Below are 13,011 nucleotides of genomic sequence, written 5' to 3' on the forward strand. Positions count from 1 at the left end.
GATCTTGTGTTTCTGAGGCTCCAGATTTTGAAAGGGAAATGAGTAGATGCCTCTGTTCCTCTGTGTGATAGGAACCTGTTTTCACTGGCAGGAAGGTAACTGGCTAGTGACTCTGACCTTCATTGCTTGCTCTTCGGAAGGATCAGAAGACTCCACACACCCTTCCACTCGAAGGGAGGGATTCAGTCTCGATTGGGATTTTATTAGATCAGCTAAGCCCCTGAGATTTTTATGTGCCTCTTTATCTGTGAATTTTTCCATGGAAAATGTGCACACGTTTTACTAGGTTTTTCAAGGGATTCATGGCTGAAAAAAGATCTGGGTTAGATCCATCTCTGGAATCTTTCGCCAGATTCTCTATTAGCGTTTCTATTCTCCTAGAACAATTTGAAATCTAAACCTTTGCCTCTTTTGCATGGGACCGGGAGGACAGTATTTAAAGGAAACCCTTCTTATCATCCAGGAGATGCAGCCATTCACGGGGCTGTCTGGGTCTTTTCTTATCAGAAATGACAGTCTGTGAGAGGAAAGCATCTGAGGAAAGAGAAAGAAGAGCAGTGTTGTCAGCTTCAGGAGGAACAAAAAGCTGCTCTTCCCCGTCATTTCCAAAATAGAATCTGACTGTCTCACTCTCACCATAGACATCTGAGGTGGAGCTGGTTTAGGGACTGTTCCGAAGGAGAAACGGGGGCCGGTCTCCTGCTTTCCCATTCCTGACCCCTTTCCCGTGTGTTAGGAACAGGGCTCTTTTTGTTGGCTTCTACCTTTAGGACTTTCTGTCCCCTCTTCACCTGCAGCCCCTGGTCATTTGGTCCAGGGGTCCTCAACCTGGATACTAGTGACATCTCAGGCCAGATAGTTCTTTGTGGTGGGGGGTGACCCCTGCATTGTGAGAGCTCCAGCAGCATCCCTGGCTCCCATCCGAAGTCCCAGTGGCCTCCTCATCTTCCCCCTCATCGTGACAACCGAGATGCTTCCAGACATTGTTAAATGTCCCTGGCAAGTAAAATTGCTGTGATGAGAAACCACTGATTGAGGCCAACCAGTCAGTACTTGGCCTGAGTGGATTAGCCCTGCATTTGTTTACTTTGAGTGGTGAGATAGTACTTTTTTGGGGGGGTGGGAGGGAAACAGTTGTTTTCTTTTCTTTTTTCTTCTTAATTTCTTTTGACAGTCATTTTAAAGTGGACTGTTTAATGTCAGTTACGACATTCACGATATATACAACCATACTCCTCTAGTTCCCAAACATTTCCATCACTCCGAAGTAAAACCCCTTACCATTCAGCCATCTCTCTGAATTCCCCCTTCCCACTCCCCTGGCAACCACCGGCCTGTGCTCTGTCTCTGTAGATTTATCTGTTCTGGATATTCCACATAAACAAAACCACACACTATGTGCCTTTTGTCTCTACCTTCTTTATCTCTGTCGTAGCATGAATCAGTGCTTTCCTCCTTTTTATGGCCAAATACTCTTCCATTGTACGGCTGTAATGCATTTTGTTTAATGGTTCTTTTACCAGTGGACATTTAGGCTGGCTCCTGTGAATAAAGCAGAAATGAACATGGGTGTACATGTGCTTCTTTTGAGTACTTGTTTTCCGTTCCTTTGGGTATATACTTAGGAGTGTGGAATTGCAGGGTCATATGGTAAGTCTGTGTTTCACTTTTTGAGGAACCATCAGACTTTTTTCTGTGGTAGCTGAATCATTTTTTAGTCCTACCAACAATGGGTGAAGGTTCTGGTTACTCTATATCCTCAACAAAATCGTTGTTTTCTGTTGTTTTTCTTCTTTAATTTTAATTTTTTTATTTTTAAAAATATTCTGCTTATTTATTTGAGAGAGAGGGCATGCAGGAGAGCACAAGAAAGGGAGAGGAGTCGAGGGAGAGGGAGAAACAGACTCCCTGCTGAGTAGGGAGCCTGACGCAGGGACTGATCCTAGGACTGGAGGATTATGATCCAAACTGAAGGCAGATGCTCAACTGACTTAGCCACCTAGGCGCCCCTTTTTTCTTTAATTTTTAAGTTATAGCCATCCTAGTGGGTATAAAGTAGTATTTCACTATGGTTTTGATCTGCATTTCCTTAATGACTAATGCTTTGAGCATCTTTTCGTGTGCCCGTTGGCCGCTTGTACATCTTTTTTGGAGAAATGTCTGTTGAAGTCCTTTGCTTATTTTGAAATTGGACTGTATGTCTTTTTGCTGCCGAGTTGTCAAAGTTATTTATATATTCTTGATACTAGACTTTCTCAGATATACAGTTTTTTTTTTTTTTTAAAGATTGTTTATTTATTCATTTGAGACAGATACAGAGAGAGAGAGCATGAGCTGGGAGTCTGACTTGGGGCTCAGTCCCAGGACCCTGAGATCATGACCTGAGCCAAAGGCAGACCCTTAACCATCTGAGCCACCCAGGCTCCCCAAGATAAGATTTTTTTAAAAGGTTTTATTTATTTATTTTAGACAGAGAGCAGGGAGAGGAACAGAGGGAGAAGGACAAGCAAATTCCCTGCTGAGCACAGAGCCCAACTCAGGGCTCAGTCTCATGACCCTGAGCTCATGACCTGAGTCAAAGCCAGGAGTCGACTTATCCCACTGAGCTACTGAGATGCCTCAGACATATAATTTTCTTTTCATTTATTTTCTTTTTTTATTAAAGTTGGTCTTTTTTTGTTTTTTGTTTTTTAAGATTTTATTTATTTATTTATTTATTTGACCAAGAGAGACACAGTGAGAGAGGGAGCACAAGCAGGGGGAGTGGGAGAGGGAAATGCAGGCTCCCCCCCCAGCAGAGAGCCTGACTTGGGGCTCGATTCCAGGACCCTGGGATCACGCTTGACCCGAAGGCAGACGCTTAACAGGTGAGCCATCCAGGCCCCAGAGATATGATTTTCAAATATGTCTCTAATTCTGTAGATTGTCTTTTTACTTTATTGATAATGTCCTTTGATTTTGATGAAGTTTAATTTATTGATTTTTTTTTGTTTTGTTTTATTGCTGTTGGTTGGACGACAGCGTTTTTCAGAAGAAAGAGCTTTGAAATTACAGACATCTGAGGTCAAGGCCTAGTTTTGACACTGTTTTATCTCTAGTGCTCTCCCAGCTCTCCAAGCCTCAGCTGCCTCCCTTGTAAGGTGGGTGATGGCAGCCAGTGTGCAGCGTGGCACGGGAGAGCAGGAAGCAGGGCTCTTAAGATTCCTGGGACGTAGACTCGCAGAGCCGCGCAGCGGAGATGGGATAGTGTTGTAAGATGAGGGGAACTTAACTTCTCATTCCTGTTCCCGTTGGAAGCTGTTTTGAATCCTAAGCTTTAGACCGGGAACCTTATCTATTTAGAATTGGAAACTGGCATTTCTGGATTAAAACCTTAGAACTTTGTACATCTGTCTATCTCTGAGCCTAAAATGAAAATCAGTCTGGTAATATATAGATATTAATGAACCTGCATCTTCTGTATTTGTTCAGAAATTATTAGATACCTATTAGTAATCAGACTATTATAATCTTTATTCACTTTTGGTGTGTTTCTTAAGCTCTTAATATTTAAGTATTTTGCTGGCTGGTTGAAACATGGCTTTTTCTTTTCTCCTTTCCCTATTGTAGTGTGGTTTCTTCTGGCCAGTTTTTTCCCCGTATCTTTTTACTTAATCTTTTAAGAAAGTATAGGCATATTTCAAGGAATCTGTATAATTTTGCCTCCTAGGACATGCCTTTGGTGTTAGTTCTGTTTTCTTTCTCTGCATATGTGTTTTTAAAGCGTGGTGGAAGGACTCCAGGCATTTGATAAGTGGGAAGGGCGAACTAAAAACATTTCTAGTGTGACAGCAGCTGGAGAGATGGGTGTGTGACCTTCTGAGTTGGGAGGCGGTCCCTCTAGCGGCCAGGAACATCTCCATAAGCCATTGCTCATACGTTCAGTACTGCTTCTGTAGCTTCCGTTCAGCTGTACCTGTTCAGGGTATCTTCACTCTGAAGATAGCACTGCCCTTTAGTGCTGTGGACTGAGCTAAGGGTGGCTCAGATGTTAAGTGTATTCATTTTTTTTGGCTTCATAAGGAAGTCAGTCTGTAAATCTCTGCCATGCGAGTTGGTTTCTGCATGGCTTCCCCTTCTCAGCCCTCGGCAGATTGCGGTGAGAGCATATGTTCTGATGTGCTCCTGCCTGCCTTCTTTCCCTTGTTTCTTTTCAGAGTAACCAGCGGGTCGACCTTTATAAGTGGAAAGATGGCAGCGGGGAAGTCGGCACCACCCTACAAGGCCACACTCGTGTCATCAGGTAGGTACCAGCCCTCTGCAGCTCCTGGCCTGTCTCCCTTTGTTGTAGTCTCGTGGGAACTAAAATGAAGACACCGTCCTCCTTGCGTGGCCTAACCCTCTGTGTTGCGTTGGCCGTGGGTGGCTGTTGGGTCCTTAGCGTTCATGGTAGTGATGGCCCTCATAGCCAAGCAAGATCAACCAGCTTTGGTGTAACCGCTAACCCCGATTCCAGGAGACACTCAAGACAGATACAGCCCAGTCTGGAGTGAAGGATTAGAGCTGATCTTTTGCCACGGGAGGGAGCTAGCAGAATTACTCTGCTGACAACCAACAGTGCCCAGGAGTACAGAGGGCAGGATGCAGCCCTTTGCTCTTTCTTCAGCAGCTTGGGGCACAGATCTCCTGCAGCAGAGTTCATTACCCAGCTGCATGGCCGCCTCCTGCCTGTGGCCTTGGCCTCTGGAGTGTTCCTTGATCCATCGTATCCTTAGGTCACTATTTCCGGGTGGGGAATACTCCTTCTGGGAGGTAGCAAGAAGAGAGTACAGGAGTGGGGCAGCTGGCCCAGGGAATGCTGGGAAAGGCTGGATCCCTGGCCTGTGTTAATTGCACAGGAACTGCCTTTCTAGGAGGGAGGACATGGTTAGGGTGGCCTTGCCCTTCTTGAAAGCTATGTGGCAACGTGGCAGTTTGCCACTGCTCTAAGAGGTGTTGGTTTTACTCAAGGTACCTGTGGTTGAACCTGATTTAGAGAATGATAAGTCAAAAATTACTTTGTGTTTTTGCTGTGTGTGCACGCGCACATGCACTTGAAATTGAAATCCTCCATTTCTTTTTTGGGAGCAGGTGATAGTATAGCTGGGGATGACAAGGGGGGAGGGCCTGGAAGTTTCCCCTGGAGCTCACTTAAGTCTTGTTTGGAGAAGTTTGGAGATTGCTGCCTTAAGTCATGTTAGGGAGGACCATGAGTGGTGACTCTTGGAAGCTACTAGAAACTGAGTCTGCTGGCACTTTGGAACTGGACTCTGAATTGTTCTGTTTATATCTCATATTCCCAGTGACTTGGATTGGGCCGTGTTTGAGCCGGATCTCCTGGTTACCAGCTCCGTGGACACCTACATCTACATTTGGGATATCAAGTAAGAACAATTAAAATGCCAAACCACCAGGCTTTGGGACGATCTGGGATCTTTGTTTTAGAGATCAGGGGTCTTAGTTTGGTTTCTCTGGGATGCGGACCCTGAGATGAGGACACGTGGCCGGCACATTGTTTAGGAGGTGACAGAAATGCCGGTGGGGACAGAGAAGAGAGACAGGACCAGGAAGGCTCCAGGCAGGGGCGTGTTATCCTTCAGGTACCCCTGTGAACAGGTGGCGTTTACTCCTACTGGGGGCTGCTAGGTGCTAGTGCAGAACTCCCTCCTTGGAGGTGTCCCGCCCTCAAGAGCTAAGGAAGTGGGGGTGCTACCCATTGGCAGTCATTGGTTGAAGCCTGCACTCTGGGGCCCCCCTTCCCTGGCACTTCAGGCCCGTCACGGAGATTTGCAAAGCAGGCCTCAGCAAGCAGGGAAATCCCTCTGGCGGCGAATTAGGTGCTGGTGTCTGGAAGTCCAGTGGAAGTTTAACTGAAGTGACAGGTGACGGTGGGGGGGCTTGGTGGGTACAGACACACATGTGCTACGGCAGGCAGTGCTCTAAGGCACGTCTGCTTTGCTCTTGGCAAAACTTCCATCGCCCACCTGTAAGTGCCACTGAGAGCCACCTCTCAGGGTTACTCTTCATGAGGTGACAAGTGAAGGAGCACCCGGCTCGGGGCCTGGCGTGTCGGAAGTTCTTAGTAAACGTCTTTTCTTCTCCCTTCATAGAACAAAGTTCCCTTTGCCATAGCAGCTGCGACTAACCAGAGGGTGTAGTCCGTAGAGTCCCCCGGACGGAACCCCCCTGCTCTGCTCCCAATTGGCAGGGACTCTGGGATGATTTACTGTAAGAGGTGGACAGACCAGGGAAAGGGAGCCACGACTCAGGATGTGCGTGGCGGACTTCACCCATAACCCTCTCTCGTTAGTGCCTCAGCAGCAGTTGGTCTAATGGCAGCACCGAGTGGGGAAGGACACAAAATCCGGGGGTGAAGGAAGGAGGCTGCTCTTAAATAAACAAAACCCCAGGGGGCACCTAGATGGCTCAGTCGGTTAAGCCTCTGCCTTCAGCTCAGGTCGTGGTCCCAGGGGGCTGGAGTCGAGTCCTGCATCGGGCTCCCTGCTCAGCGGGAAGTCTCCTTTCCCTCTGCCTCCCCCCGCTTGTGCTAGCTCCTTCTCTCTCTCTCTGACGAAGAAATAAATAAAATCTTTAAAATAAACAAACAAACAAACACCGAAACAAAACCCCCAGGAACTACGGGGCAAGGTTAGTGTATTCCTCACTGACGTGAAATAATTTGTTTTCATAATTTAAAGATTAAGGGACACTGAACAGATGATTCCTTCTCAGATTTTCTGGATTGTAAGCCTCAGCTGCAGATTGGCCATCCATGCCCAAGGTCTAGATTGACGCCCAGTCATGTCACGTTACCATTTGGAGGTGAAGTTGCCCTCTGGCTTTACAGTGAACCCAGGAGTCTCTCTCTGAGAGTCTCCCATTCTATCCAGGAGTAGGTTTTTGTTTTGTTTTGTTTGGTTTGGTTGGTTTGGTTTTTAATTGTGGTCAAAAAACCCAAAACATAAAATTTACCATCTTCATTATTTAAAAAAAAAAGATTTTATTTATTTATTTACTTATTTATTTAGAGAGCAAGGGGAGGGGAAAAGGAAGAGAGAAAATCTCAAGCAGGCTCCACACCCAGCTGAGAGCCTGATGAAAGGCTCTGTATTGGGACCCTGAGATCATGACCTGAGCTGAAATCAACAGTTGGTCAGTCGCTCAGCCAATGGAGCCACCCAGGCGCCCCGATCCTCGCCATTTTTTTTTAAGGTTTTATTTATTTATTTATTTATTTATTTATTTATTTATTTATTTATTTATTTTTTAAGGATTTTATTTATTCATTTGACAGACAGAGATCACAAGTAGGCAGAGAGGCAGGCAGAGAAAGAGAGAGAGAGGGAAGCAGGCTCCCTGCCGAGCAGAGAGTCCGATGCGGGGCTCGATCCCAGGACCCTGAGATCATGACCCGAGCCGAAGGCAGCGGCTTAACCCACTGAGCCACCCAGGCGCCCCTAAGGTTTTATTTATTTATATGACAGATAAAGATCACAAGTAGGCAGAGAGGCAGGCAGAGAGAGAGAGAGGAGGAAGCAGGCTCCCCGCTGAGCAGAGAGCCCAACATGGGGCTCGATTCCAGGACCCTGGGATCATGGCCCGAGCTGAAGGCAGAGGCTTAACCCACTGAACCACCCAGGCGCCCCAGATCCTTGCCATTTTTAAGTGTGCAGTTCAGTAAAGTATATGCCCAGCACATCCCCAGAACTTCTCATCTTACAAAGCTAAAACTACTCATCCCACACCTTCCCACTTTCTGTTTCTGTGGCTTTGACTACTTGAGATACTTCATATAAGTGGAAATGAAATCATTTGGTGTTTGTCTTTTTGTGACGAACTTATCTCACTTAACCTAATGTCCTCAAGGGCTGTCCCTATTGTAGCTTGTGACAGGACTTCCTTCCGTCTTCAGGCTGAATAATATTCCATTGTATGTATAGACTACATTGTGTTTATCCACTTCTCTGTTGGTGGACCCTTGGGCTGCTTCCCCCTCTTAGCAGCTGGGAATTTGAGAGTCACCTTTTACTTCACCTCTGAAGTCCTGCCGGGAAGGTCCTTGCAGAGTTAAGCCTCCATGACTGTCACTTGGTTGCCACTAGGAGAAATGGCCTCGGGAAGGGATTTTTTTGGCTTCTTCCATCCCTACGTCAGGGTCAGGCAGGCCATGCTGAATCATGTAGTTCGCTTTCTATGGCTCCAACTATGTGATTTGAAATTCACCTTCAGCCTCATTTGAAGGAGCTGAGAAAGTTTGTCCCTGAAGGGAGATAGGGCTCTCTTTACCTTTGTTTTTTGTTTTTTTAAAAATATTTTTATTTATTTATTTGACAGACAGAGATAACAAGTAGGCAGAAAGGCAGGCAGAGAGAGAGGAGGAAGCAGGCTTCCTGCCGAGTAGAGAGCCCGTTGTGGGGCTTGATCCCAGGACCCTGGGATCATGACCTGAACCAAAGGCAGAGGCTTTAACCCACTGAGCCACCCAGGTGCCCCTTTACCTTTGTTTTTAAGGCCCTCATGTTCCCTCTGAACTCTAAGCTCCCACTGAAAGGGGAGGGCGAACTGTGTGCAGAGGGCAGAAAGTACCAGGGTGGTAGCATACGGTTTGGGCATTTCATCTCTGACTTTTCTATTCCAGAGACACAAGGAAGCCCACGGTTGCACTGTCTGCTGTAGGTGAGTGTATGCTCCCCTGGCTTAGGTCATTCCTTCCGTCCCTCCTCGCATGGGGCTGCCCCTGCCCCAGTCTCCAGCTCAGATGGGTGGGATTTTAGGTCCCTCCTGGCAAAGGGCTTGTTTTAGGCTGCTTTCGGAAGTTAGAGTCAGGAGTGCTAAGCATGGTCAGGACCTCATTTCAGGATTCAAGGACAGGAGCCAAAATGGTTTGTTTTTAAACTTTTTATTGTGGAAAATTTCAAACACGTATGAAAATAGAAGATGAAATTGCTCTATATTTATGATCCAGCTTCAACAACGGTCACTGGCGGGCCAGTCTTATTTATTTCATCTTTGCCTCTACCCACTGTCTCAGCCCCAACTCCCATCTCTTTTGGAGTTAATTTGAAGGGGTGCCTGGGTGGGGTGGCTCATTTGGTTAAGGAAGGGTCTGACTCTTGATCTCAGCTCAAGTCTTGATCTCAGTGTTGTGAGCTCAAGCCTCACGTTGGGCATGAAGCCTGCTTTAAAAAAAAAAAAAGAATTTTTTGAAGCATTTCCTGGGTGTTATATTATTTCTCAATGAATATTTCAGTAGGTGATATTTATGCAAGAGAAGAACCCTGTAAGAAAATATGATCACAGCAGACCTAAAAAGGTTAACAGTGGCTCTTTAATATCAGATATTTAAGCAGTATGCAGATTTCCCTAATCTCAGTTGTTGTTATTTTACAAATTATTTAAATCAGAATCCAAATAAAAAACATACTTATAAGTGGTTGATCTATTTCTCATCTTTTGCAATTGGTAGGTTTCTTCCTCCTCTCCTTTTTTGGTTTATTTTTCTTTTCCTAAGGTTTATTTATTGAGGAAACCAGGTTGTTTGTCTTATGGTTTCCCCATAATCTAGATGAGGCTGATTGTGTCTCGCATGCTGTCATTTAATGTGGATATACTGAAACTTTGAAATTACTTCCCGGTCCCCCTGTTTTCTCAGTTGGAACTGATTGTTTTTGGAATTCTGCTTTGGGGCTGTTGTGGGGTATTTACAGAGAGTAGAATTTGGGCACAGAAATAGTGTATCTTACAGTGATGAAGCCCAGTCATCAGCATTGTGTTTTGAAGATTTATTATTCATCTATTTTTGGAAAGAGAGAAAGAGTGGGGCAGGGACAGGGAAGAGGGAGAGAATCTAAGCAGACATCTGCACTGAGCCCAGACCCCAACAACGCAGGGCTTGATCTCAAAACCCCAAGATCATGGCCTGAGCCGAAACCAAGAGTTGGTGGCTTAATTGACTGCACCACACAGGTGTCCCATCAGTATTGTATTTTGACATCTTTGTTAAAAATATACATTATCTGTCTCTTAAATCCTGCTCCTTTGTATTTTTTTGGTACTTTTTTTTTTTTTTAAAGATTTCATTTATTTATTTCCAATAGAGCAAGAGCAAGCAACACAGAGAGCAAGAGTGAGAAAGCACAAGCAGGGGGAGTGGTAGAGGGAGAGAGAGAAGCAGGCTCTCCACTGAGCGGAGAGCCCGATGCAGGGCTCGATACTGGAATCCCGGGATCATGACCAGAGCTGGAGGCAGAGGCTTAACCCACTGAGCCACCCAGGCGCCCCTCAGTGAGATTTCTCAGTGGTAGCAAAGCTGCTTTGGGAGAAAAGAGGCAAATGAGAGGCTGTGGATTTGGTGAGCTGCTTGATCTACCATTCCCTGAAGGTGAAACTTGGCCAGTTTTGCTCCCTGGAGTCCGTGGTCCTTTATCTCTCCATGAGAGCGTTTCTTATGCCTTTGGGGTAGGGAGTAAGTAAGAGCCTGTGTGTACTCCAGACTATTCTCTGTTTGAGAATACCCAAGGTCTGGGAACTGTTTGACCCTGTTGTCGCAACTCTAGTAGAACAGATTGAATCAGGGGGTTCCCAGAACCCTTTGGCAATCCTCATGGTCTGATGGCCCTCCACACTGGAGAAAGTATATTTCTTTTGGAAGTCTTCGAGTAATCTGTCTTGAGGAAACGGGGCCGACTCTTCCTACTCAACTTTCTCCTGCAATTGATACCTTTTCTTGCAAAGAAACTGGGTCTCCTACGCTAGCTTCCTCCTTTAGGGGTCTCCACTGTTCATTCCTAGGTGACTTAAGATGCCTTGTGTCTCAAGCAAAAAAACACAAAAAACCAAAGCCAAGCAAGGATAACTTCTGGGTCTTAACTCCATTTCCTGTTAGATTCTGAGTCCTTGTTGTGTCAAAAAGCCAAAGCCAAGCAAGGATAACTTCTGGGTCTTAACTCCATTTCCTGTTAGATTCTAAGTCCTTGTTGTGTCATTCCCACTCTTCTTGGATCAGGGCACCATGGTGTCCCCAGTAATAAACACCCCACCCAAAGGGGGAAATGCTTGTGGCCTGAGCAAAGACAAGAAGAGATGGGAAGGAGAGCCATTGTGTTGTTCTGGTGTAACTGAATGAACTTGGTTATTTTTCAGAGCCAACTACCAGTGCTGATATGTCCTAGATTTTCACAGGTCTCAGCCCGTCTGGCATCTTACGCTAATGCCTCCTCTCAGATAGCTTCCTTCTTACTGTTGTTACCTCTTTGTGTTGGTAGGGTGGGGAAAGGACTCAGTTCACAGTGTGGGGGGATATTCCCGTTCTCTGACTGAATCCAGGGCCGGGGGTCATATGCAGCCGCTGATGGAAGGGGAAGCGCAGGAGGGGGCAGGTGCACACACCCTTCTGAGGGCAGAATTGAGCAAGTCCGGGCCTTATTCTTCAGCTGAGCTTCAGGAACCTTTGTTTCTCCAAGGTTGCCCTCCAAAATAGGGGAGTGAGGGAGGGAGGGAGATGGTGGGAGCCAGCATTGAGCTGAGGCTCTTCTGAGTGGGAGAGCTGGGCTGGCCCCGGTGATGGGGATGAGGAAGAGACAGACCGTGTGAGGAGTAGTCATTTGCCCCCACCCCCACCGCCACCCGCCATGGCGCCATGTTGGGCTGCTGCTCATTAGAAAACGTGCTTCCCTGCTGATTCTGCGCGGAGGTCACCAGTAGGGTTTTTTCCTGAGTGCTATTATTTCCTCAATTAGGTGACTCTGATCCTGTTCTGATGAGTTAATTCATTAATTTTTTGGCTTCATTTTCTCTTTAATGTGGGGCTGGTGCAGTCACAGACACTTGACGGGTTCTGTTCTCCTTCAGCGGGACCTCATTATCCAGCCGCCCTGGAAGCGCTCGCTACTCTGGTGCCAGGGGGGTTGAGGGCAGCCGCTTTCTTCCCCTGATTTTCCTTTGCAGCCGGTGCCTCACAGGTCAAGTGGAATAAAAAAAATGCTAATTGCCTCGCCACCAGTCATGACGGGGATGTGCGGATATGGGACAAGCGGGTGAGTAATCTCTTGTCGCCCACCCCAGTTGGTCCTTAGTCCCTCCCTGGGGGTGTGAGGACGGTGCTGTGAGTAGCAGGACTCATCTAGAAAGGCCAGGGTGCCCTGTGGACTGTGGCAAATTGCCATTTTAAGATCATAGTCCTGGAAGACATTTGCTTCCTGATCAAAACTCATGTTGAAGGAAGATAGAGAGTATTAGGATCAGTGGTTAAGAAAATGAACTGGGGCCTGCTAAGTTAGAGCCCCATTTTGCTGCCTCCTAATTACATTATCAGCTGAGCCACTATACTTCTCCAAGCCTTGGTTACCTGATCTTCAAAATGAAGATACTGATAGTGTGTCACTGAGGAGGTCAAGCCCGGGGACCAGACACTGTTCTAGAAGGTCAGCCTGCTCCATATTGCAGAGGGCAAACTGGTTGTTCTAGGACATATTCCACCCTGGATGTTTCTGGTAGAAATCACCAAGGCGAGGGACTTAGGGTGCTCAAATCCTTCCTTAGACATCCAGCTGTCCTCTTAGCCTCACAGAAGCTCGCAGAGCATATATTCTCCCTGCACAACCCATGTAACTGATGGGCACAGGAGAGGGACAGGCTCCTGGGTGGCTGCCGCCATGGAGAGTCTATTGAGAGTTTGGTTTGTTGGCATCAGTGAGGACAGAGATGCGGGAAAATGCTCCCCCGTGTCCGACTCCCAGATGATGGGGTCATAATGCACGGGGCAGTTGACTTTGTAAGACGTGGGTGTCATGCCACTTCCTGCTTTCCGACAGTAGGGGCTAGAGCTTCTCAGCTCCTGTGGGAAGCAGCCACTTGTAGTTTCCCGAAACTGTCAGCCGGGATGCGGTCTCATCCCAGCATGGCTTCTGGCAGCCCTGTCCCTTCCCTTGTGGCAGGGAGTTGGTCAGACGGTTGGGCAGAGGAGAAGGAAATGAAGCAGATGGGGGGTCGGGT

At 46.9% G+C, this 13,011-nt stretch overlaps 1 protein-coding gene across 5 annotated transcripts in view; it reads left to right on the forward strand.

Moving 5' to 3' along the window:
• WDR59 (WD repeat domain 59) overlaps positions 1–13,011 on the forward strand; it is a 228,334-nt gene that overhangs the window by 22,046 nt on the left and 193,277 nt on the right. For all 5 annotated transcript variants that reach the window (XM_082712206.1, XM_082712207.1, XM_082712208.1 and 2 more), the window contains exons 4-7: positions 4,197–4,282; positions 5,322–5,402; positions 8,657–8,694; positions 11,965–12,053. In XM_082712206.1, coding sequence (XP_082568332.1) covers positions 4,197–4,282; positions 5,322–5,402; positions 8,657–8,694; positions 11,965–12,053 — 294 coding nt within the window. The remainder of the gene's footprint in view (positions 1–4,196; positions 4,283–5,321; positions 5,403–8,656; positions 8,695–11,964; positions 12,054–13,011) is intronic.

The sequence above is a fragment of the Mustela nivalis genome (assembly GCF_964662115.1).
Source record: "Mustela nivalis genome assembly, chromosome: 18".
NCBI classification, from domain to species: Eukaryota; Metazoa; Chordata; class Mammalia; order Carnivora; family Mustelidae; genus Mustela; species Mustela nivalis.